Genomic DNA, 27,695 nt, shown 5'->3' with positions numbered 1-27,695 from the left:
CCCCCTTGTGATGATAAACCAGTAGTCCTATGCTTTTGACCTCTGCTAAAGGTACCAGTCCTTGGTACAAAGGGAATGACGGATATGTGTCATCCTTCGCTGGTTGTGGTCATTCATTGCTGGATTGATCACTGGCTTGATGCTGCGTAGTGATATGAAAATTAAAAAAATAAGAATTTAGAGTTAATTGTCACGTACATTTATAATCTATATGAAATGTTTGGTGCACGTATAAAAAAAGCAATTTGTAACAAAGTAATAATCATTTGCAAACAGAATATCAATGAGATATTTGTGTCACCAATTAAAATGAAATATTCTGGGGCCTTTTTTTCCTTTCATGATGGAGTCTCCAAAGTAAATTGGCTGCCATATAAGGGCAAGGTTAAGGTGATTTCCTAATCTTCATCATCCATCAATTTACAGTCTTGGTGCAGTTCTCAAAATGTTCAGTTTCTAAAGAAGTCAAAATGACAGGAAAATTCTCAGTTGGAAGTTGCGTCCAGGCATTCGATGAGTTGGGAAGATGGTGTGCAGCTAAAGTAGTCAAAGATGAAGAATGGTCATACTTAGTGAGTTTTATTGGATATACTGCGCTTGATATCTGGGTGGATGAACGTTGAGTAAGACATCCAGTACTTCCCTATGAAGAGTATCATCAGAGACGTAAGTAACATGTTCCATTTTAACATTCAATTGTTGGTCTACCGGTATATCCGAAACAAATATGATTTAAAAATTAATATGTATTTCCAAAAGATACCGGTACTTGTACAAAGAATTAATAAATAAATAACAAATTAGTTATTTTCTTTTAAATGCACTGTACATGTTTCTGAAAGAAAAACCCAATTAGGAAGGATTAGTAAATCGGAATATTTGCGGCAGGCAATATTGTACAGTTTAACACGGGTGAGCATTACAGCCAACAAATATCATATATCTTTGCTACAGAAAACCCCAGGCAAGCCACATAAAAATCACTGTCAAAAAGTGTTAAAGGAAGCAGTGCAGTTTTTGAGAGAGTGTCAGCAAGGCGATCAGGTTGAAACAAGTGATGGACACAAAGGCACTATTCTAACAGTGGATCCCTTCGAAGGATCTTTGTCCTGCAAGATGGAACTAGTAAACCTTGAAAACATTTCATTTCCAGGTACAGATTACTCAGATAAATGTTTTAGGGTTTCCTACATACATCTTGGTCATGCATTTTTAAACTTCTTATTCCTAAAAAATCCTGGAAAAGTCATGAAAATTAATGTAGTTTTCCAGGAAATGTAGTTTTCTGTGGAAACCCAGTTTTCACAACCAGGAGAGCAATTTAATAACAAGTTGACTCTAGTGTTAGATTTAATTTAATTAATTTGATATGTTTTCTGCTAACTTTATACTAGTTAATGAAATCTGTTTGGACTGTAGACAATAAAACATGCCATAATCAGGAGGGATCACAGAAACTTTTTATAAATCCCGAATTTTGTACTGGTAGTTTCCAGTTCGGGTTATTTCTTTTACAAAAAGCCCAAAATTGCGGGCCTATTTGGAAAGACAATGAGAGCTGGGCGAACAGTTTTACTATTTTCGATATATCTTTGGGAAAAGGCAAATAAAACAAATCGTGACTAAAACCCATAAATTGAAACAAAAAGTGATCTACTGGCCAAAATCTTGAATTTCTGGCAAAAAAACGGAGACAAACCTCCTCCGGGAGTCAACAGGCGGCGCTATTTCGCTCTGATCTTTCACGGCTTTCTATGCGTGCACTGAACTAAAGGAAGCCCATTTGAAGACAAGGTAAAATAGACCACGTTTGCAGCCCCGGTGCAGGCAACCAAAGTCCTTCGGGCCTCTTACCCCCCCAGCGGCAACTTAAAAAAGAACAAAACAAAACAAAAAAGCAGAGTGTTCTTGGGTCATTCAGCTTTCTATTGATTTTCAATTTTAAGTAGGTTACTTAACCAATGAAATTTCTAATTATTCACCAAAAACAAACTCAACCCCCCCCCTTAAAAAGTGAACGCTACCAAGTCTGTTATCAGCAGCCATTTTTCAAATGACATCCCTCCACCTTTTCAGTCTCTTGGAACAATTCGTCAGTAGCATTTTGCTGTGCTTGGACCTGGGATGGGAGCCCTTGAATGTGGAGAGTTCATTCTGGGCCATTCCTCCACAATCCCACAATTTCTTCGGCCACACAATCTCCTCTTTTTCAAATAAACTCTAGGGGTACTTTTTCAGCGCCTCAGTTTGGCGAAGAATTCTCCCTGAATTGGGCAGAGTTCCCCTTTGGGCGCGTATTTTGGTGTAGTGCAACCTTTAAGAGTTGAGACGTGTCTGGACGGACTCGCAGTCTGGGGACTTTGCCATATTGATGCGCGCGCATTAATTCAAATTTGTCAAGGAAGAGATGCCACTGAGATTTGTGTGCAGGCCAATTGTGCATTTTTGCTACATGATGCACTATTGTAGCATTTTGATCGCTGAGTCTTTGCAGAGCAAAATCCTGTGCGGTATAACTTGGTCAATAATGGTTTTGTTATCTACGTAAATATGAACCACCCGAAGCAATTCTCTGAAATTGCCAAATGGTTAAGCTCGTGGTTATCAGATTGTCAGATCGTGGGTTCGAATCCCACCGGTGACTTTTATTTTCCCAAAGCTTGCTGTCAGTCAGTAGCTGTAAGAGACTCTAATTCACCCCCGCCAAATACCAACAGTACCTTAGCCCACGGGATAAGCTCTTCTGCTGGGACTGTCCGCGAGGTCCAGGTGAGCGCCTTAGTACAGGTTCGAGACGTATGGCCGACTCGGCGGCCAGGGCTTAGGGGCTTGTCTCGTTTCCTCCCTTGCATGGTCGCTCAAACTCTTTTTAGAGTTAAATGGATGGGCAGGGAGGAAGTGTGGTGGGCCGGGAACCCCGAGATCCCAGAAGAGTCCTATATGGAAGCCGGTAACTGCGATTCCTTGCGAATTTCAGGAGTCCGTGCGCCTGAATGCTTGGTCAACACCACATAACTTTTAGATTTTTCCCTCACCTATTTTTTTTTTAAATTAGTTAGCGCAAAACTCTCAAGGCAATTTTCTGGGTTGAATACACGGATCACTTTTTTATTCATAATCTTAATTTCTTAAATGTTCGACAATAAAACCGATTTCAACCGTGTTGGGGTCCATGTCTGCCTAGTGATCTCAATCGAAAAAACAGCGACGTATCTCTGTGAATTTTTTGGGTGACTTTTTTTCCCTTGTCCCTTTTTGTAACTCGAGTACGGATACAAAATTTTGGGCCAGTAAGGCTCTAGATATAAATGACAACATGAAGTTTCGGTCTTGCCAAAATTAAATGTATCGTGGGTTACGTGGAGATAAAAACAAAACTGAATGGAGTGCGCCTTGATACAGAGGCTGTATACAGCTTTTGGGACGTGATTAGGGTAAAACTCAAATCTTTACTGATTCGACATCCAGTGGATTCTCTGTCATTTTGTGTTGTTGAAATTCAAAGAACTATTGGGGTGTTGTTTGTTTTGCTTTTGTTTGGCCAGTTTTGTGCTTGTATTTGGGGGAGCAGATCTGTTGGCGTGACGCAAGAAGATTAATCTAATACAAGTGGGACATGCATGTCTTTTGTAAGGATTTCTGTTATCAAGTGATTCTGCAGTTGAAAGCAAGCGAAATTGTACTAAATGTTTTTCCATCAATGAATAAGCAGGCGAGTGTTGCCAGACTGTGCCGCCCCTTGATCTGTTTCTCTTGCACCGTCAATGATAAAAATTCACTATACAGATATGTATTTTCGATTTTCTGTTTTTTCCTGTTTGTTCTGTTATGATGTAGTACCCAGCACATAGTCTGAGCATGGTCTGAGTGAGGTACCTACCATCGGCTTTTTTTTTTTTTTTTTTTTTTTTTTGGTAAATGACACTTAACACAGAACGTCAAATAAGATGAAAGACAGCCAAAAATTACAGTAATCCAATGTTATTTAAACGCTTCAGGTGCACAATCGGGGTTTGGTTTTGAGAATGAAGCCTCCGACGGAGACGAAGTTGAGTATTGGAAAACAGCCTTAGCCTATTTCGAGGTATGTGGACACAATAGGAGGGCGCCATTTGGTTTGGGTAAAATCTTTTGTGTTTACTCCAAGTTTACCCATGCACTTCAAGTAGCGCCCTCCTGTTGTGTCCGCCGAGCATCAAAAAGGCAAATGGTCACCCCAACTATTTTGATATCACTACCACGCTCACTCCCGCATCACCACCTTCCACGCTATTCATCATGACGTCATCATTGCCATGTAATATCACCGCCATCAATTCCAGCGTTGCAAATGTTTGAATTATAAACGACAATGACAAAGACTATCAAAAACAATTCCAATACACGTGTACATTCGATGAAGTTCGTTTTTAACAATCATCTGCAATGATTGAAACAGACCTTTACTTCGGAGTGAAACCCGTTTGTGTTAAACAAAATATTTCAAAGAAAAGGACCCCTTTTGCTGTCCCTCAGACGATGACTAAAACATTTGAGGTTCAAAATGTCCAACCTGTTTTTCTCCATTTACAATACTGACATAAAAGTCAATCTTTAGTTCCAAATGATGGTTTCACCCCAGAAACTGAAAAACTAAAACGGAGCAAATCTCAATGAAAAAACTGTACTCCCTTTGAAACAAAGCAAAATGCTGCTTTTGAAATGTTTTTCCGCCCATTGAAATTATGTATGTTCTTCCACTTACTCCCCGACTGTCTATATACAAATCGCACGCACCAGTCCCATAGTTAATATTGCCCAAAGAAAACCGAAAAAGTTAGTTAACCACTTGAAGGTATGCATACAGATAGGATTTGTAACCTTTAGCATGACCCGTTCAAAGAGTATGCATGGCTTACGTATGCGTGTTCACTATTTCCGCATGCATATTGTGCACAATGAATTTTACACTGACTTTTAAGACCAGTCTGCGGCTGTGCTGAATGGAGAATATATTGGCTGTATAAACCAACTCTACTTTTCAAATTACAACAAAAAAAGGATATTTCGAGCGTTGCTTTTTTGACTAGTAATTGCTCAAAAGTACAAGAGCTCGAGAAATCCATTTGTATCGATTCCTGTTTCATCATAGAGAATAATAAATCGATACATTGTTCAGGCAACCAACTCTACTTTTCAAATTACAACAAAAAAAGGATATTTCGAGCGTTGCTTTTTTGACTAGTAATTGCTCAAAAGTACAAGAGCTCGAGAAATCCATTTGTATCGATTCCTGTTTCATCATAGAGAATAATAAATCGATACATTGTTTAGGCAACCAACTCTACTTTTCAAATTACAACAAAAAAAGGATATTTCGAGCGTTGCTTTTTTGACTAGTAATTGCTCAAAAGTACAAGAGCTCGAGAAATCCATTTGTATCGATTCCTGTTTCATCATAGAGAATGATAAATCGGTACATTGTTCAGGCACCAGATCTTTTTATTTCAGGAAAATCCGTTGCCCGAGCAAGGACTCTTCTACACTTTTGAGAAAAACCAAAAATATTGAAAAAGGGGCTATTTCGAATACATTCTGAAATTATCTAGCAATACAGTTTAGTGTCTGTTTTGAATTTCGCTCTTCTGCGGAAGCTCTGTTATATCGCCCACACAAGAAGTTTCCTCTGAACACGAAAAGTAGCCCCCTGGTTAAAAAAAGACATGTACACGTACCACTCTCCAAATATCGTTTCCATATTGCTTCAGAACACCTAAGATTCAAAAACTAAGTTGTGTATTCCTAATAACGGAAATATCGTTGGAGATCATCATGAGTCACATTAGCAGAAATTTGTCTTATTACTTCGAAGTTATAGAACAGTTTCCCCTTTTTTCCAAAAACTGCATGAAGTGCAAATATAACTTAGTCAAAACTGTCATAAAACAAATTAACATTGAACAAAGATTTTTTTAATCTTTTAATTAAAAGAAAGTTTTTTTTATGTCCCGGTTTCACCTTCAGTCGGGGCTGAAGTGCTGTATTTTCTACTGACCACACCCTCGCTCTTGCCGAATATTTCGTTCACCGTGAGCTCCACTTCTTCCTCGTGGGGCCCCCTCCAGCGGAGGTACCTCGCTTTCTTGGCCTCCTCAAAACTGTCCTTGGGGTCTGGCAGCATGTGCATTGTCCGCAGGCTGCCGTCTGGGGCGTAAGTCTCCTGGTCAAACACCATGTCCATGGGATGGGGTCCACTCCCCGTAGAATGGTTCTTCCTGCGGGGCATCAGGTTACCTAGGCCGGACGTCGTGGAAATTGTCCGGTTGATCTGCTGTTTCTCCTGTGCGACGCCGGAATCGTTGGCCTGACCAGCCGTCTCCTCCCCAACGAGTCTCTTAGTGATGGATTCCTTAATGTGTTTCAAGTCGTACTCGGAGAGGGAGTTGCTCCTCCCCCTTTTGGCCACCTCGCCGAAATTTGTCCTCCGTGGAGGGGGGAAACTGGAGCTAGGGTCCGCGTTGATTGCAATGGCGTCGTCGCTCTTAACGCTGCGTTCCGTCGGCGAGTGGGTTGCTGGCTCACCACCGTCCCGAAGTTTCTGTGCGCCGATGTCTTCCCCGAATTTCTCCACCCGTGCAAGGAGTTCCTCCTGCTTCCTGCTCATGAGTTTCTTGTGTTCCAGCATCTGCTGTTCCCGGAGGTATTCCTCCCCCATCTCGTGGCGGTTGGAACGGTAACCGTTCCGGGGACTGCGGGAGCTGCGGTTGCCAGGGTTGATAGCCGGTAACTCGAGGATTTGCCGACCTCGTCCCACCGCCTCCTGGGGTACCCTAGCCGTGTTCGGGTCTCCGGTGGCACCTGGCACGGGGGATGCGGCACGGACAACACGACTGGTGCCCCCGTTGATGACGGCAGGCTCCCGGGTCAACCGCAGCTGGGTCAGCCGGGTGGTGTTGTTGCTCATCCCTACCACCGGCCGCTTCCCCATCATCCGTTGTCCTCTGCCCCGCATCCTCTCCAGTTCCTTCTGCAGTCGCACCTTCTCGCTTCGGATGGTCTGCAGGTGGATCTTTTCCAGGCTCTGCTGGGCCTCCAGGTCGGCATCCAGATTTCGACGGGCGAAGACGTTCTTCTGCAAGGCCTTGTCCTCCTTGGTAAATGCCCTCTCCGCGGCACGAGAATAGCGTGAATTCATTGTTCATAAGTATATTTCAGGATGACTTTGAGCGAAAACAAATTGGACTGTTACACTGGCGAATAGTGTGATGTAGCTGTGAGCTGGCTTATCATTGTCAGTACAAAGTTTCGGTCGGCGTGAACACCATGAAGAACTTCATTCGGGTTATCAGCCCAACCTGCACTGGTTCGAGCTAGCTCCACACTGCGTAATGGCAGTACAGTTACTGCGCAGTACTTCCCGGATTCTCGCCAGGACTCCAGAGTGAGTGATCGCAAAAACTCTCCAAGTTTGATAACAAAAAACAAAGTTACCGTTAGGCAAGACCGGCGATACATGTATGGCTCCCGAATTGGTTGACAAAGGTTTCGCCAAACTTCTTGTTCAGACAGTGGGTGTCCTTCAAAGCCCAGCACACAGGGAGAATATCGGGGAAAACACCGCCGCGGACGATAACGAACCCAAGCGGTTACAATAGGTGCTGGATCTTTCGAGAGCTGAACAAACAAAAACTTCCAACACAAAATCCTATTGCTACAGCAGGCAGAGTGCCGATGTTGTGTGCTCGGCTTGAAGTTTTGAAGTTTGGCCGTTCCGCCACATAATGGGGGTCCACAGGTTAAATAATTGTGTTGGGGTTTTCTTCTTGTAATTATTGTCGTTTTGACTGCCCAACCGTGCAGTGTACTGTTACGCTAATATTGCAACTGTACTATGGCAATACAAATATCAACAGCAAATAGGCCTAAGCCCACACGAAGACACTAATAGCAGGCGCTGGATGGTAATAGAGCCATCCATCACCATGGTCAACACCGAAGTTATTTTCAGTCTCAATTTCTCTAAACGCTCTCCTCCTTGCTTCCTGTCCGCTGACCGCTATTCATCAAGGTAAGTGTTCCCGTGCAGCCATCGAGGTCTCGTTGCACCTGCCACATACATGAAGCCGCACGTGATGGGCACATCAGATGTCTTCATACACCCAAACACATCAGTCTTTAAATCCAAGCGTCTTCAGTGACAAAGATAACACGGGCTCAAAGTTAATCCACCTGCAAGACAGAGGGGAAAGGAAAACAAGTGGACGTCATGTGGTTCGTATCAGACAGTCAGATCAATAGTATGGAGGACTTTCATCGAACACCAATAAAAACTGACGTTCATCGCCCGTCAGTGCTTTAGTTTCGTTTGTTACCGAGCATTGGCGCTCTGCATTTGATCGATTAGCGCATACACGTATGTGTGCTCAGCCCCCGTGATAAGTAGGAGAGATGTAACGCACGAGTAGACACGCATTAAGCAGGGACACAATATCGCTTCTCGGATTTGGTCACACCGGCGCGTATTTACGAGATTGCCGAACCCTTTATTCGCAACCTCCCTTTTAACTTAGTGGTTCCGAAATGGTCAGCGGTCTTTTATGCCGTAACCAACCGGTGGGTGCCTTGTTAGCTGCTAGTGAATGGCTGCAGTGCATAATCACTGTCCCTTGACAAACTCTATCCCCGTCAATAACAAAAGTATATAATTCATTCGACGTACGGATCGTACTTTGTGCGTAACCGGTCACGTGGTCACATCCATGTGTAAAAAAAAACAAAGCCCTGTTTATGTAAATCTAGGTGGACTTCAAGTCGGAGATTTCGACTGGTCTTGAATTGCGAAATCAGGTCGAAATGGGACTGAACTGAATTATAACCACTATAAATTCTTCACTGAGTATTAACTATGCGTTGCAATTTTTTAACGTTCAAAATAAACAAGGCTATGTTTACCCGTAAGGAAGGAAAATATGATCAAACATTTGGACCTCAAAGTAAAAAAAAGAACCTCTATCTAACGCTATGAACTCAAGTTGACACTGTCAGTTCCCTAGCCGTAGCAGTTGCGTAACCCAGCAGGGATAAAGAGGGGTGGATTCGAAGGTGAAACCTTTTCTTAGAGGCAACAACTCAACTCCCAACCGCTTCCTCACTCAACATTTTTTGACTGCGTCGTGGAGTCCCTCCACCCAAGTTGTGAACAGAAAATAATTTGCCGTCACTGGCCAATGCCATGTTTCAAACTTACCCTCAGTTCCAAGGTTCGTCCCCTAAGCTTGGCATTTGTCCACAAAAAAACAACAGGAAATCAGCCATGGGCAGTTTCCACCTGAGCTTATGAGATAATTGTGCTGCACAGAGCAAGTATGCACTCTCGGCGTGCATGAGCAGAGTCTGGTGAACCCCATCATGTAATGCCAATACCAGCCCGTTAAGAGCTAATCTCCTTGAGACGTCACACGCCACTGTAGATTATGGGTGTTTAATTATCGGGACACAGGATATTGCATCTCCATTGCTTTAATTGCAGCCGTGTTTATTGCTTCTCAGCAAGCAATAATACAGACGAAGTGGCAAGGGGAGGGGGTAGTGAAGGGTACCGATCTACTGAGTTTCTTTGCACATTGATCCGGATGAGAAAATAAAAACTGGGGTAAACTGGTTTGCATTTTATGGTGAAGGCTACAGACTAAATGTCAATAAAAGCCATTTGCAAGTAAAACTTCAATGAAAAAAACTGGTAAACTATGTTATCTAATTGCACATAAGCTTAACAATTTGAATTCCCCAGACTTAAAGACACTGTTGCTACACCTCATCATTCGGGGCAAGCTTTTGCATAGCGACCCCCATCTCTATCGGGAATGGACTGATCTTTTGTGCCCTTCTTACGCATTGAAAATAGTATATAGTTGCAAGGTGTCTCTTATGTAAATGAGGTTTAAGCAAAAGCTTGCCCTGAATCACGAGGTATAGCAACAGTGGTTTTAGTATGGAGAATTTCAAATTGTTATGTTCACGTGAATTTAAGAACTCAGTGTACCAGATTTTATTCAAATTTAACTCGGAAAAGGCTTATGACAATAGGCCTATACTAACCAGCCCGGTAAACATGAACGTTGGTGTCTCGTCATGTCTCCCGTAACATATCAAAACGAAGGCAAAATCGTTGCAATGCGGCAGAACAAGTTGCAGTGTCAATTACAATTAACACAATTAATCACAACAGATATTATACTAAGCAAGGGGGTGACCCCCAACCCTGGCTCCTTTGAATCCTCGCAAGGAACAAGAATCGAAGGCCGGCGGTTTACGTTTTTAAAGATGGAAACGCTAAAACAAATCTACCAGAAAAGGCAGAATGGACCTTGCGTTGGAGGGTTCCAGCGTGAGGCACGCGCACTGAGATCAGCAATTCAGTGATCACATCACGGTCGTGTTATAGCAAGACTGGTGTCGGTTTTCCGACGGAAATGTTGACACATGTTGATTTTGTTGGTCTCTCCTTAGACGGTGCCTCATTGCCTGCATGTCATGGGTAGGTTGAAGATAAAAGGGTAGGACTGTTTTCTTTGTTTCACGGTCAGGCATGGAGGGTACGTGTCAGGGATCTTTCTCGCGAAGGCAGATAGGCGTATGCGTGATTCGCTTCCGACACGAAAACAATGTTGATTCACCTCCGTGCCCTAACCAAAAGTAGATTGCTTTTCACTGGAGATAAAGACAGAGCTATTTAATAAGCTTACCCTGTTGGGTTGAGATCTTAATACTGTTAACATTGCGTTAGCATCCACATAGGCCTATCAGGAGTTGACTGATAATATGCGACATTTCATTGATGTCGAACAGCCCTTTTCGCAGCGGCGTTGCCGGGAATTTTTCCAGGAGCAGAATTTTTCCGAGGGGGCACTCATCAGCAGCAAACTGATAAACCATTAGCGGTGGAAGGGGTCAAATTTAGGGAGTATTTAAAAGAAACTTGGTGATTTTTACCCCTTTACCCCATTTAGTTTTTTAATAGCTCTTTTCTGAGTTCTTTCCTCTAGTATACTATTCAAGGTATTTCGATTTCGATCATCGCTTAGTTGGCAGTTGTGGGTCATTTTGACTGCCGTCAATTTGCGGCAGAACGGGCTGGCAAAGGTGGAACTTGTCGGAAAAAGTGGCGGACCAGCGTCATCGCCGACACCTGGGAGATGGATATTGCCGACGCACCGGTAGCGATATCACCTGCCGGCGTCTTCAGCGTACGCCTATAGCAGGTCATTCCAGTTCTGCAAGCTTTAAAAATGTGGACATTCTGAACTGTAAAGCTTCATCACAAATACAAATTTTCTGTCTCCAGAAAAAGTGCTTGGCCTACAACAGTGGTGCGCCCAACATGGAGAGGGACAAGGGAGATTTTTACTTTTTTTTTAAATTAAATGATCGATCAATTAAGAACGTTCTTCACAAAGAAGCCTACGTATAATGTAAGGCTAGTAGATAGTGTATGCAATTACAGTTGCTTTCTAACTAGTCTTTAACTCAACTGGTATATGCTCAGCGCTGGGACATGGGGAACAGTTATGAACATGTATGGCACAGCTTTAAAATGTGACGAGTATGAGTGAAAAACGTCAACCAGTGAGCAGGGGTTACTTTTCACTGATGAAATTTGATTGTCTGTGAGCCGTTACCAAAATAGTTGCAACCACGTGCCAAGAGCGGCCATCCAAAGTTCAGCTCTGGCGTAGCTTCCCTGCAGGATATCTTTCCGGCCTGAACGACATCGATATTTAATATTGCATGTATTTGCTAATAATCGCACTGATTACTATTCAAGTTCAATACAAACTGAAAAAGTGTCGACACTTGGGTACGAAATGGCGACAATGGGGAATAACGGTATTTAACCTCGTTGATTGAACACTTGCCAACATTGCAGATAGCCGAGGTCTTAATGAGTTTGAATAACTCGGAGCTATCATTAAGATATGCAACAGAATTTGAGTCGATGACCTCTGGTTGCCCACTGATTGCTCAAATGCTATTGTCTGCCTAAGTGGCTTCTGATGATCGCTTTAGGGTTTGGCAGGTCCGTAGGTACTAGGTGTGGAAACCCGTGTGTACGTTCTAAATACATCAGAGGGTGAGCGACATTTGTATCCGGACATGAAAGACCGGTCTCCAGGGTTTCGTGTTTGTCCAGGAATGTTTGGACATTCCCAGCCATACTGGGTGTCACCTCGCAACCTGCATGTAACGGCCAGGTTAGTAAGACTGGGTGGTTCTTTGGGGCTTCCTGGGGGAGGTTAAGTCGTTGCCCTCGACGTAGATCCCCCAGTGTTACGAATTTGGAACCACACATACTGCCAGCCCTGGCGGCGTCAAGAGAAAAACTGACATGAATTATCCACCGCGATAACTCGTGGATATCCACCACCATGTTAATCATATCCGGGAGTCCAGGACTAAGACGATTCGTGCTTTTGCAAATGACAGTGGAAAAGTAATCAACCCTTAAAATATCGTCACCCGTGCTTGTACATGTACAAGAAAAACAGCTGCTCGTGATTACTCGATGGAGTTAGAGATGCAAGTCTTAAGTGCTTCGTGACTTCTTTGTGCAAAAAGCTCATCTTCAATTGCGCTCGTTTTCCTGTTTTATTTGGCGAATGACACAAAACTATCTTCGGCTGGGAATGTTGTTAAACGACAACACGTATCGCCAAGTTATCATCTCTTAATGAGGCGAGTTCGAGACGGATTCGTGCCATGCGACGCCAGAGAACCAATTAAAAACCGATTAATTTGCCCGTAAGTCGGCAGCTGCTGATATTTTTAGCCCTTCCCGGACCACGGATGTGCAGGTCCTGATTACCGTAACAAGTTGGCCTGGGTCGTACCGTTCAGAATCGACATTTTATCGGTGTTAATAAATTATTTGAAGAGTAGGCAGGCAGGTTGGCCGCGGAGCCCTGGAGAGGTACAAAGTTGACTTTCAAGTGTGCTGCCCTCACCGTCAGTTGCTAAGTTAGGATGCTCTGTTAAAATGCTTCATGCCAGTGATTAATTGATTTTTAAGGCAACGGCTGATCTTTTTTCTGTCAGTCTTAACAAACTGTAGGCTTCTTAAACTGTTTTTCAAAAGAGCACTGCCGAAAATGTGGCTAGATTTTATTTCTTCTTGTTAGCAATTTATATCGATCACTGAACTAATAGGCCTATCTATACAAAAATAATTTGCATAAGAGGGTAGTTGAATGCATTTGTGATAAATTTTGAGAGGCATCAGTAATAACAGTTTAATAACTTAAAAACAGGAAATGAACAAAAGAAAAGAGATAACTTGAGTTGGGACACTGAGGTCATGTTTTTCTCGAAAAGGGAAACCCACTTAGAAAATCCGCACGAGATAATCAATATAAATGGCTGGTATAAAAGAAAACTGTGGTTTTGCCAAGCAACACCTGTTCAGAAACGCGACGAACGAAGGCACTTCTGTCAAATAATTTGATATTGATGCATTTTATTTATTTCTGTTTATCACTCCGGAATAATGCGAGACAAAGAAGTCGCTCATACTTACCAGACAGGACGTGCTTCTTGATTATGCAGGCGGCTTACAGCTTGCTGAGGTAGTATTTCTGATGCCTCACGATTTCAAGACGGGAAATCTAGAGCTTCGCTCTTGGTGGTGATGTGATGGTCCGTTTTATTGCACGTAAACATCATTAAGGCCACGGCGAACTGGCGCGGCTGTATTCACCAACACGCGCACGCGGTCATTATACGGAGAAAATTCACCATAGTTCGGGTAACAATGCAGATGTTTTTCCAAAATCCATTACCATCGCAGTTACACGTGAAAACAGTAACCCACAACACAGTGCGTTTCTGTAAACGCACTCATGGCCAGTGTTTGTCTGGGAAAACAGGCGACACTCCCGAAATTGTTTGCGAATGCCGCACTTTAATGATAGTCAAAGCGTTGGCAATTGAGTCCAGGTGGGGCAACCTTACCACCCGTCACGTACTATACGAGAGTCAATACTGCATCCAACAATGACAACTGCAGTTATGCTTACAAAACTACCTAGCGTACTGAGAGATACCAACAAAAGATAGCGGCTCTCATCCAACATAGTCTCCCCTTTCAGTCGCGTTGGCCGACTCCAGATTTGCTTCTATATGAACACTGCAAACAGCGGATACAATCACAAGTAAATGGGCATGGAATGAGAGACTACCTAATAGCAATCGTTTCCTCGAGTTGAATTCCGCTGTTGCCCCTAGCGACCAGTGACGCCTTCCCTGTTTGCAAAGCTAGAAATAAATAAAGTTATTCAAGGCCGCCTAGGCCTTTTGAAGAAGATTGCGCAGAATGTATTCTTATACGCTTTACACACACTGCAGCTTTTTAATCGCTAGTCGGTCTAGTTACCGTACCCTGCCGATAACTAAAGTGGATGTTTACGACACTTTTAATTAAAAAGGAAGTAGTCGCCGGGCTCCACATACAGTCGGCTGCGGGTCATACTTGAGCTTTTCTGGGTCAATTTTTTTCAACGCCGTCAAATGAATAATGGTCAAGTGCGTCATGTTTTCCGACGGTCAACAAGCCTCGACAGTTTTGGTCCTTTTAAGCCGGTGAGTTCGACTCTTACCGAAATACCGTTGACGAAAAATTTGCTGGAGCTCACTTGCCACTTTTTCTGAAATGCATAAGCTGAATAGAAGCAACGGTTCGACGGGCGTTTCCATGCGTGGGACATTGAGGAAACGCGGCTTATCTCATCGAAGCAGGCGCCAAGAACCAGGGTTTCTTTAGTGTCCTTACCGCTTACGTCTTTCCAGGTTGTAATGCCACTTTGTAAGTCTTCTATGTTGACTCGCTCAATTAATCACGAGTCCTCCAGTTTTAACACCGTTTTGCACACACCGTGGGGGACAGGATCAATAAAAGACGAAATATCTCAGGATTGAAAAGAGTAGGGGTAAATGTTGTATTTAAACCGACCAAGATTTATTCTCAATTTACAAATATTTCGAGCACTTTTCCCTCACACAGTGTTTGACTAGCCAGATGAAGCTTTTATTGTATTTGCATTATGCTGCCCTCTCGTGACAACCATAAGCATGGCTGACAGAACTTTCGTTGGCGGTTGACATCGTTTTGACATTAGGGGCGCTACTTGTTAATTAATTGAACAAACCTGTTCGTAAAATGCGTACACCATCGCGTTGCAAGCTAAGCCATTTTCTAGCAATTTCAATCATAAATCGGCCTTAACCCTAACCCTATCCCAAGGGTGTATGTAAAAATTAAAAAAAACGAAATTGGAGGACCGTATGAGGATGGTTGAAGGTATTTACACTATGCAACGTCCCCGATGCATCACGGGTCGCAAGGAACATTCAGATGATCCGGGCATAACTTCCGCTACATTTCGTGGACTTCTGTTGGATATTGGCTGTTTTGTCATGCTTTTTGCTGGATTTGATATAACAGACCCTCGAAGGGCGGTGCTTCTGCAACCATGCAATTTTTGTGACGTTAGGATTCAGTACTGCAGGTCCTGAGTATCCAGGAAACGGCAGTCCGTGCATCATCCCAACTCATTCTTGTTCCATTATGAATGGCTCCCAGCAAAATTCACAGCTTCCCGCGGATATGTTCCATTTCCTATGGCATACAAGTTTTCATCATCGAAGGGTTCCCGAAACTCTTGGATGACTTAGTCCAAAATGCAAAACATACCTCGCGAAAATGCAGAATGGTGGGTCCGCGGTACCTGAGAGGGACAGGAATAGGATGGTGAGAATTAAAGCTATTTATAAATTCCACAAACTGGGTTGGAAATGACACATCGTAGTCTACTGAACTCTTTCCAGTTTGGCTAATCACACATGGTTTTTTCATTTAAAGAAAATACTGTACATGTACTAATGAAAAGCACATCAGTTAAATAACGACTCATGCCTAGCATGTCACCCTTGGTCGACTGAGGGCAGCATCTTCAATCCTCCATCGTCGATAAGTAGGTGCCATTCGGGTGTTCCAGCCTCTAGATTTATTGGTTTTTGAGAGCAAAGCCGACATTTATGTCACATGCGAACAACTTAGGTCAGCTCCTGACATTTTATGACAAGCACCAAATTCCAAGTATCGGAGGAAGTCCTCAAATATCATCGGAAATAAAGATTGGAATTTGGGAGACAGACGCTGCATCCGCGGTAATAAAAGTAAACTTGTATTGTAATCCATCATACCCAGGGAAGGGTCACGTGGAGTTCTCCCATGGCAGTCGTGGGAGGGGAAACGGGTATGCCTGTCCCCCTCCCATCCCGGAAAAGAATTAGAAGGGGGGGGAGAAAAAGAAAGAAAAAAGTGGAAGAAGCGAAAAATGGACACAAGCATTGCAAAAACTGGGGTGTTAAATTTGTCACCTCCGGTGTTAATCAGAGGACTACACCAACACTTTTGGTGTTATTTTGTGTTACCTTGACACCCTCCAGTACATTGTAACACTTATTGGTATGCAACTTGAGTAACACCAGCGGTGTTAAAGTAACACCATATGGTGTGGTCATCTGATAACACCAAAATGTGTTGATTGTAACCCAAAAATCACAAATGCACAGAAACAGAAATGAACAGAAATATTCATCCCTGGCCCTTCCACCGTTAGGGGTGGGAAAGGGTATGCTAGCCCCCCCCCAAAAAAAATCTTGGCGACCCAACGATTCTCTTCTTAATATATTGTAGATGTAAGCGAAAAGTATGGCAAATGAAGGGATTGCCTGCATCCAATCGTAAATAATGACCAGACGCTTAATTTGCATTTATACTACGATGCAGGTTGATGGAGTGTAGGCCAACATCGGTGCGGGGAAATTTCTGTATACGGTCAGATACACATAGTCCAGATTGTCGGAAGCAATTCTCAGTACTGTTCCAAGGGGTGCCTGAGGCATTATGTTGAGTTTTCTCGTGTTTTACTGAGCAACATCGCAACTTTCCAAGTAAATCAGACTTCTTTGGTGAAGTCGGAACCTTCCGCCCACAGTTTCAGATGGAAACAGATAGCGTGCAGTAATAACAACTACCAATTTTAAGTATCTAAAAACCTGCACGGAAACAATGTCCCAGTATTGCTTTTGCGTTTCAGGAATTCAAACACAATCGATTCCTGGACAACTCATCTCGGACACTGGTTTTAAAAACTCGCGAAGTGCATTTGGAAATGCCTCTTTAAATAATTTAATGCGGTATGATCTGCAACATGAACCATGAAACGGAAACGGCACTGCCTCTCGTTGCGGGAACACACTCAATCTCGCTGCGCCGATGAGCGCCAAACCACATCCTGACATGCGCAATGATGGACCCCCCAAGGTCTTATTTCCTGTGCACAGACTGTGTGCAACCGCGCTCTTTATCACAATTCACCCGTCGCTAACTTTGGCACAGTCAGTTCACAGCTGGACATACATAATGCGCCTCATCAAAAGGAGGAACTGACAACTGCTCCAATTCTGCTGCGTCAATCTGGAATATCCACTGGTCTATAATCACCGGAATGCCACTTGAGGATGGTGATACTACAAATGCAGCTTTTCAGCATTTTTCTTTAACTTGGGAAACGGGGTCGTCAATTCAGTGAGCTGCGACAGCGGAGCGCGCCATGAGACGCTGATGAAAGCCTAGCTGTTGATCTTGTACACGTGTTAGTAAAGACGGCGCAGTGTCGGTAGTCCGGAGAGTGAACACCGGGCATACATAAACGGGACCCCATTAACACGCGGCTGCATGGTGCACACACGACCTTGCAACTTGATTTCACCTACTGAATAATATCCCGCGATATTTATCGTGTCTCCCCTTCATCAGGTGTGGCCAAGTTTTTCCATCGGGTTCGTCTGTTGTCCTCGCACACGCACCACGTGAACATGGGTGGTCATCACGGGAAAATCAAGCGCAACGGGCACACCAACGACCGGTGTCCGCCCACTTTTAACGGCCAGCCGTCGGAGGTTGTGTACAGTAAGAGCATGGAGACGTGCAGCCTGAAGCTATACCGAGTGGAGGGTGCAAATGGCGGCCGAGACGAGCTGGTCGTGCTCCTAGACTGCGGAGGAAGAGTCTATGCTAATGGGAGGCGCGTGTACCCCTTCGACGGCACGACGCCTTCCGTTGAGGGTATCGGGGATGCCGCAGGATTCCCCGGGACGTACAAAATGGTAGGCGATTTGGATAAATGCCTGGGTCCCGATTCCAACGGCATGTGTACCATGGACGGAGTGCTGTCTCTTATCTCCCAGACGTTTGAGCAGCTCCTGAAAGACGGCATCAGACTGCAGGACAGTCTCCGCATCCTGGAAGAGGAGAACACGGCGCTGTCTCTCAAGGTGCTGGAGTTGAAGAGGGAACAGCTCCAGATGCAAAAACTCCAGCTTGAGAAACAGAAGCTGCAACTGCGCATTGATGAACTGGAATCCCAAAGCAAAATACATGTTTCAGGTTTGCAGGCTCCGCCCCAGCAGCGACGACTGGCTAACCTGGTCCGGACGAACTCACTTGGCCTGGGAGATGCAAATGGATTGGTCAGGCAACCCGGGTCTTTACCGAGGCGAGCTGAGTCTCTCAGCCGCGTCAATATCGAAAATAACGGCTCCCACACCAATGGCAATGACCATCCGAACGCCAACCTCCAAAACGGTCATCATGGCAACTTCAAGGAGCCCCTGTGCAGGAAGATGTCGGCTGATAGCTACAGAGATTACGAGACTAGGCGCAACGAGCTCACTCAAGAGAGCGCAGTCATCAACTTCCAGATGGAAAGCCTCAGCCGGGAGCATGAACAAGCTACGGCGGGCGTCGTGCGGGCAAGCACCCTGACGAGGAACCGGAGGATCAGTGGTGGCCCGTCGCCATCAGACGGGACGATGATCGGCCCCAAATCTAAGCCGATATCGCCCTCACTCTACCAGAGCATGGAGCGCCTGAACATGGACATCGAGCCGCGGAACAAACAGGGAAACGACCAGTGGGAGCGGTACGACACCATCAGACGCAGATATGACGCGCTGCGCCAGAAGAGGATCGAGCGGATTCGGAAATACTCCTCCCAGGAAAACGTAACCAAGACACCAACGAAATCCCGCCGGTCGAACGACCGCCAGTCCATCACCAGTGACGACGACTCGTCCAACAATAGTCGAGATAGTCCTCCACCCCACCAACTGGTGTTTGAATGAACATTTGTGTGCATTAACATAGTCACACATGAACCAAGATCAAATGTCTTGCCAAACCTGTCATCATTTTTCCATGTTTCAAGTCCAAGTACAGAGCAAGGTCGAGCAAAGTTCTTCGCTCCCGAAGCTCTTTCATGATGCCCCATTGTATCCAAATCGGAAATGGGTCATCAGATGAAAACGTGAAACATTCGGTAAGCTGGTGTTAACCTGTTCTGTGCCTTACTCATTAATTAACGTAGGCTGACAGAGAGTCTATCCAGACAGCGAGATTCATCGGGTCCCTTCATAAATCATAACCACACACACCCATCCTTGAACCAGATGATGGGGCTCGCGTTTGTCAACACTAAGCCCATCGCGACAGCCCGCCCTGTGTATTTTCAGACGAGGAAATTATCAATCTTCCGACCTGGAATTGAACCATAATGTGCTTCTCATTGTCTAGATGCCTACAGCTGACCGACCAACCAGTGAGTCTCAACTCCCAACATCTTCCAAATTCAGGCTGAGGGGCGAAGATAACCCCATCCCCTCACCAAGGTGTTGGCTATCGATGCAGAAATTCATTTTGTACCAATGCGAGGGGGCGGAACAAAATGGAAAACGCCATAGATAGAGCAACCCACTTTTGCATGTCGGGTTTTATCATGCCTGTTTGTCAGCTTTTGCCGCTGTGGTGACCATTGAGGATCGAGCCAATTACGTCATTCGTCAGAGGCATTTGCGAAGGATGAGTGTGTTAATTTTAAAACGGGCTGCTGCAAAGCAGGGGTGGTGTCTTCCCTCAATCCAAATCGGTTTAGCTTTCCTGTAAATTTTGTACAGTATTTCATTAATTGTGGAGCCCCACTTTATCACGGTATACAGTGGGATTTGGCCATGGGCTGGTAATCCATTGAAAATTACATGAGGGATTTCAATCACCATGTGCTAAGCATATAGTGCTATTCCAACAATACCTGGCAAAACCCTAAAGAGTTTGAACTACCAGTCAGATATTCATATCATCTTGAATTCTTGTTCCACGGGAGTGTGTGAGATAATAAGATAAATGCATATAATGGTTCAAGCTGAAATTACCAAATTAAGTGCCAAACCTTATACGGTCTTCGTTTGGAGTACTGTAAAAAAAACCGGCAGACTGCACACTACATTTAGTCCATGTGACCAACACTTTAGGTCAGTATTACAGATGTTTTCTCCTCTGAGGCAAGTTAGCCTTGGAAAAAGTTACCAGGTTATTTATTCTTCCTTCACGTTAACGCCAGCGTAGATCTCGTGTAGGGGTAAAAAAGTCAACCACTTGAATGGTTTACCAGCTTTTCGACCGAAACAGATTGACTTCCAACAAAGCGTAGGAAATAAAGGGGTGCATTCCAGACGACAAATGCAAACAAAAAGTGCATACAAGAATCTTGGGTTGGGATTTTGTTGGGAGCGTGAAACTATTGTGGTGAACGTTTGTACAAAAGAAAACATGTTTCGGTCGGTTGAAATATAAAGAAAATCAGACACTCAGACACTGGTCTATTTAGCGAGATCACACTCGATGAAAATCGGTGCTTCCGATTTGATCCAGGCAATAAACATGATGTCTGCAATATAGATCAATTTGATAGCAGACCATATTGATAACAGTTTAACCAGCATGACAGAAGTGAAAGGTCATTCGTTATCCACAATCTCTTTTGACCTATAGGCTGCAAGCTTTGAAATTAAAGCCTTGTGTGTGTGAAACGAGTGAATTTAACTAGATACATATATAACGGGGAAGGAAATTAACTAACACGACCAAAATATTTTTCTGCTTTTAATGACAAGTTTTCGCGATAATCTTGTAGTAATTGTCTTATTTGTTCATATTCATGGCCTGGTTTCATCGCTTGTGTGACAATGATGACAACATTTTATCTAGTGCTAAGACGACATACACTATTTTGAGATGATAAAGTCTTTTATGTTCTACATTCATCACTTCGTATGAAAACAAGTAGTAGCGACTTAATGGAATAACTTCTTTGAATATTTCATATGCCAAAGCAATCAGCAGATATTCAAAATACTCAAAATAGTTACGTTGAAAGTTTAGTTGTGCACATCGTGGAAAAACCTCGCCTAAGTTCTGCGCACCATTGTGCCTATCGAACCCTCCCTAGTTGCATTTATGTTACAATAACCTTTTTCAATTGTTTGAGTTATAACGCTTTTGCGTTGATGATTGACGTGAGAACACAATATCACGTCACAAAGACACAAAGACCGTTTCTTGCATTATGGACGTCATGGACGGATGTCCGACCGCTCCTGTGCGGTTTGTGTCGACCGGCATGATTGGCTACGAGGTAACCCTGGCCTTCCTCCTTTCATAACCAATCACTTGTGTTATTCTTTGAAGCATTTCCTGTTTTCTTTTCAACAATTCTAGAAAGTGCAACAGTGGCTTCACATGTGAACATGCAGTATTGTTCTTTTTCAGACATTGCGCAAAGTGCGTCTACTGAACGGTGATACACAGATTCACGCTTGAATGCGACCACGCTTCAAAACAACTTCAAAAGCTTTCGACAGCAAAACTTATTCACCATTTGGAATTAAGCAAATTTCTTCCCTCGATTTTGCTTCATCAACTTTCACATGAAATATGTAATAGTTTGGTGCGCGTGCTTTGACAAATAATTGTTTTTGATCGTTGTAATAGAAGAATGATGTCTCAGATAACTATGCAAAATTATGCAAACTATGGGCGTACACTGAAATAATTGTAAGTTATTAAATGTTTATTTTCTCTTCAGATTAAGCTTTTTCAAGCTGCTAAAAGGCATAGGTTGAAATTAGCAGTTTTAGTTGAAGCATAAAACAGCTTGAAATATGGACACTAAACTCGATTGATTGAGAAAGGAACTAGTGAATATTTTCGTGTGGCGGATGCGCGTTTTCCATGGTGTATCAATATAATTTAGACTTTTCATTGTAAAGGGACAAACTAAACCGTTTCGAGACCACGGACCTTTTAAAAAGACTCTTTGATTTACACTCGATCGCTATCCAGTACCGGGTAATATTTTCCTCTTTTATGTGCCCGTTCGTAGATGAACCCGTCTTAATCAGTGACATTATGCACAGCCGCTATGTTAGACTCTTTCGCTCTTTCCAGATTTCTCATGTGCCAGAAATTTATTCACTGTTGTATCTGTCTGCAAGCTGGATTCTCTCCTTCCAACATCAATAATTAACCCTGCCGTCGTACGCTATAGGCTTTTTCGCAGCCGAGACACGTAGTAGCTGCAGACAACAACTGCTCGAGACTCACCCTCATTAGTAAACCTTCAAATGCGTATTGTCGTGTACAAAAGATGCTTACATGGTCTCACAATTTTCTACATTTCAGTCTCCTTTCGTTTCAACAATGTTGCCAAATTAATTACGCCTACCCTGCTTTGTGTGCATAAAAGGACTGGGAAACGGAGGAAAACAAGAACTGACGAGCTAGACGCTGGACTTCAGAATTTATAGCAGAAAAATTCTTGTAAGAGTGCTCTGAACATCGAAAATCTACTGTACTCCTTTTGCTCGTAGCTTTGCAGTCCACTCTGAAATACAGTTGTTAAGTCCTGTCTATAGTGGTGGAGTAAAACGACTGATGTGTTCAGTGTCTCTCCTTGCATCTGGGTAAATCTCGTGGTTGGATATTCTCTGTAGTGTATGAGTAGTATATCGATGTGAATTACTTTAATGGAAAGATTGACTGTGTCAAATATTTAGAACGCCTGCAGCCGTGGACGTCAGTAGGGGGAGCGTGTTATGCACTACCTGTCTGTAATGCATTACATAGTTTTCACCGTGAAAATGCACCTTTAACTTCAGATATCAACGGTGATGAATTCTTTTTCCACATACCTTTTCGAATGGTACCCTCGAGCCTGTTCATTATTTGTGATGATTTGTGTAAGATGCTTATTTTAAACTGTTCATGAAATGTGACTACTCGTCTATGAAGCAGGGAATTTTTGCGAGCCGCGTTCCAAGAGAAATGTGGCATGCATTACTTGTCAGAAAATAATAATGAGTTATTTCCCAATCTGGTTTTGTTATAGAACTGTATGATGACTAATACTGAAAATTTATTCACAATTCGAATATCTGTAATTCCGTGTAGCAAAGTAACAGTAAAGAGTAAACCGACAAATGCATACACACATCCATAAACTATACATGCATAATCTTTATTCTTAAATTGGCTTACTGGACGAAATATTATTACTGTGCGACTGTAATAGGCAACAGGCAGGTGTAAACCAGACTTCTTTTAACATGCTGATAAATATTCAATCACTAAAAGTGCTCCTGAAATAACATCCTCTGTTGCCATGACAATCTATCACTCATGGAAACCGATTTCGACGGGATCAGTTGGCACATAATGATGTGAGGACTTGTCTGAATAAACCGGAGATGCCTCGTGTGTATAAACATCTTTATAAGCTCGTTGGTGACCCATCATCACATCCCAAGGGGGCTGATATGCTCCAACCAATAACATCATGCAGGCAGATTTCTTTTGATGCATTGTGAATGGGGGATCCGTGGATCACCTGTACCGCTATATGACCCCATTACCGTCGACGGCGGTAATTGTTTCTCTGTCAAACTTTGTGGATTTTTTTCTCCGAGCGCTTTTGAGACCTTGTTTGTGCTGGTCACAAAACCAGAAGTTGTCGGCTATCATTCTGTATCAACTTATATTATTTCAGACAATTAGAAAGCTTTTTTTGGCTTGCTAGGTTTATATTGGTGTGTCAGCTAAGGACAATTACTAGAAATACTCCGAATAGAGTTACCAAACCGCACAGTACATGGCCAATCAAATGTGACTTGAGTTTTGCATGAGGTATTCTAACTCGAGAACATTAGTATAATTATGTGCTGTTGTCTGTTAGCTCTGTCCATTGCCGTTAGTAAATTAAGCAGTTAGAAACAGCATTTCGTGCTAAGGTGTAAAAGGTGAAGGCCTCAGAAACTCCTTCCAAACTAAGCTGCGCCAATGCGTTACATAATAACCACTCGAATGGCTTGTCAGGTAGCAGTTGAAAGCCATCATCATTCACTGACAAAAATTCAACCTCCTTGCAAGAAACTGCGCCGCCACGATGGGAGTTAGAGAAACAAGACTCGCTGTTTTGATGTCGCGCAACGTCAATTTCTTGTCTGCATCCGTTTGGCAAGGAGTGACTCAGCGTGCACGCCGAGCGGGAATCCTTACTGTCTGAATTTAGACCAAGACTGGCTTCGTCTCATGCTCTCTTGGGTGAACCACGTATAAAGGGCATTGGGTGTTACATTTTTTTCCAGTTCGAGTAGTTGTAATTTTTCTCAAGAGAGAGTAATGATATACATTATGTTGCTGCAACCCCAAGTCCAGCTGAGTGGAACGAAATTATGTATTTCCCTACAACAGGCAATCTGTTGGACGTTGTCACATACATATGTAAAAGGGTGTACCATGGGGGCAAAACAAGTGTTTATCATTATGATGATATATCAAGGAATTTCTGATATTTTATTGTTCTTCCAGTGCTGTTCAAATTCAAAAGTTTCTATATACATCTATGATTATATGTGAGACTTAAAAGTGCAAATTATATTGGAATTTGGCATTCGTTTAAAGTGTAGCTGCAGTGATTTTTTTCAGAGAGACTTTTTCGATTTTGTACTCCTCTTCAATGCATGAAAACTCTTTTACATTCCTATTTGGTTAAATGCCTTGAAAAGTGCATTTTTAACACTCAAAATTGTCCATGCTTTCCCAGAAAATAGAGGGCGCTGTTGCTGTGATGTCATCCACGGAAGACAGTTCTGTGCAAAGGCTTTTCTGTTAAATTGTGAACCCTCAGTTTACTCATTGAAAACATGTCTGAGAAAGGGACTGGTACTTGCTTATTACTTTGCAGATAAAAAAAAACCAATGAATTTGCAATGAAGAGAAAAATTAAGTCCTGCAAAATCTTTTTAAAAGGCTGGACATTAATGTGTACAAACCGAAAAAAACGGTTCAGCTTTCTTCCTGAGATGACATCACAGTTTTGCTCATGAATGACATAAAAAACAAAAGCGCAGTAAAATATCCTTTGAGATTGTGGAATTTAAGTTGAAAATGAAGTTAACTGAGACACAAAGGTGCATTTTGAAGATTTGTATTAAAAAATTGATTGCAACTACCCTTTAATTTTTGCATTTTGAAAGCAGAAGTTGCGTTTCCAAATCCGAATACTAAATCGAAGTATACCTCTGTCAAAATTCCTGATGTTATAACTGGTAAAAAAAAGTATTATTATTTGTAAACAAAATATATAGCATTCTCCATGGTTCTACGGAACAGAAAGTTTTATTCTGCGGAGCTGCAACATTTGAGTCCATGCATTTATTATGAGGAAGGTGAACATATTTCTTATGAAGATTTTATTGTAAGTTCAACTTGCCAAAACATGCCACTTCCGTGTGAGCAGGCTAAACCAACAAAACCAACCACAGCATGCACTGCTTGACAGCCTAGTGCAGCAGGAGTGTAATGAAACAGTGTTATTGTGGTTGTCCTCGGCATCGCAGGAAATGCGACCTCAAAGAGGAAGGAAATATCACCAAAGCCTTGACAGCAATGTGTGTACAATTACATGTACATGCCATGTAAATACATGCAGTTTGTAAAGCTACAACTACAAAAGAGGACAGATTTTGTCTGCGTGCATTGGTCACACGTAGGATGAATGTGTACATGAAAATCATGATTTTATAATCACAAAAAAAATAAATAAACAGACAAATTTGGATAACCTCAATCTTTCATTTTAATAATTATAGTCCGTGTATATATATCACCGCACGTGTGTGAATTGAACCATACGCTTTGTTCATAACAATTCACTGCGCCCTCGAACCCATGTCCGATATACTAAACTTCCGAAGGTTTGCCAATTCCTCAGTTGGCTATATGAAAATTATCATGTAATGTTAAGTACTTGGACACCAGTGTAAAGGCATGTAGTATGTAGCGGTTTTGAAGTATACAGGGTCAAATTGCACTGAAGAGTCGAAACAATAATTGTAAACGATGATGCTTAGGAATGAAAGTGTCCGTTTGTGTTCCACTGTAAATTGAGATGAAGGTATCTATGTATGAGAATATTTGAAAGTTTCAATTTTATGCTTGTAATTAAGCAATATGAAGAAAATATATAAGTTTAAAGCGATGCTGTGTGATATGCCTTCGCAGTGTAGTGTATGGAGAAAGAAAATGAATGTCTTTGAATAGTCTAGGATATTGCGAGAGCACATTTAAAGCACTCACCAAATAGAAGCTTGATCGATGTATTTTGTAACTTTGTAAAAACGGCATGAAGATGACCATTTCTAAATCTACAGAATATATCACTCCACCCTGTGTCCCCTCAGTCCAACGTTGTTATAATCATTAAGCTGAGAAAATTGTACCAAACTACAACCCGACAAACTGCTGTTTATTGCATTTTTGAAGGGGTTCGCCTCCTGTGTTGTCTCCAATGAGCGAAGGCCATCAAATGCTATGTGGTACATTTATTATTGGTGTTTTCATCAGTTCTTAATCAGCCAGAGGGGCTGGATTACACCCAATACTTACCCCTCCCAAAGGACATGTCAATAACTCTCTTCCTTCACTTCAAACTCACCAGTGTAGGGTTTGCACGACCTTCCTTTGTCAAGACTCTAGCGGGGGCATGGACAAAAAATTTACGTCCGCTTTATTAGTAATCCTGTAGTCTGGAAGCACTTCATGTCCTAAAATTATTAAATACAAGTCTTATATTATCGTTGTATTGACAAAAAGCCGTCTACAAAATGGCGTCAGTCACCCATGGGATGATCTCTCCGACATCAATTATCATGATGTTAAAGTCATTGCATATTCGTGTTTAGATTTGTCAATCTGATTTGTTCTCATAAAGCAATGCTGGCAAACTGAATGATGTGCTGACACTAGATTCCGTGATACGAATCAACAGAGAGTGCTGATATTTAACCAGGGGTTTTGTAATAGGTAGGTAACAATTTTTGTCAACACAATTATTCACATGTAGTAGAGTGGATTAGAAAATTTATCGTGTATTTGGCTGCGGAACTTGTGTGCGAACCTCACCATGTTGATCATTGTGATGGAAAGTGAAATATCTGAGTGGAAATCAAAACATTTCTTCAAGGTTCTGTAAATATTGTGAATTATAGAAATTATATTATGCATTCAGTGTGGGAAAGTAAAACCGAAGATGCCATTTGCCAAATGTAAACTGAGAAAATAATGGATTTAATCTTTGATTATGCATGTAGTATAAATACCTTTGTCCTAGTTTCAGTCCATGGTATCACAATACCAACTTATGGTGATGCCTCTTTCTATATTAAATCTAAATGAAAGCCATCACACTCGCATGGTTAATGGTGCT

At 42.6% G+C, this 27,695-nt stretch overlaps 1 protein-coding gene across 2 annotated transcripts; it reads right to left on the bottom strand.

The window, feature by feature from the left end:
* Positions 1–3,965: 3,965 nt before the first annotated feature.
* Positions 3,966–14,151, bottom strand: LOC110988132 (uncharacterized). 2 transcript variants are annotated; one of them, XM_022251391.2, is made up of 2 exons: positions 13,550–14,151; positions 3,966–8,208 (listed from the first exon to the last, which is right to left on the bottom strand). In XM_022251391.2, the coding sequence occupies exon 2, from the start codon at positions 7,172–7,174 to the stop codon at positions 5,981–5,983; it is 1,194 nt and encodes a 397-aa protein (XP_022107083.1). In that variant the 5' UTR covers positions 7,175–8,208; positions 13,550–14,151; the 3' UTR covers positions 3,966–5,980. The 2 variants fall into 2 exon arrangements, with proteins under 2 accessions (XP_022107083.1, XP_022107082.1); XM_022251390.2 differs by lacking the exon at positions 13,550–14,151 and adding an exon at positions 9,227–9,528.
* Positions 14,152–27,695: the final 13,544 nt, after the last annotated feature.

This window comes from Acanthaster planci, linkage group LG11, assembly GCF_054643075.1.
Source record: "Acanthaster planci isolate LZ-2023a linkage group LG11, COTS_SCS, whole genome shotgun sequence".
Lineage (NCBI taxonomy): Eukaryota > Metazoa > Echinodermata > Asteroidea > Valvatida > Acanthasteridae > Acanthaster > Acanthaster planci.
This window is presented reverse-complemented; position numbering and strand designations above follow the sequence as displayed.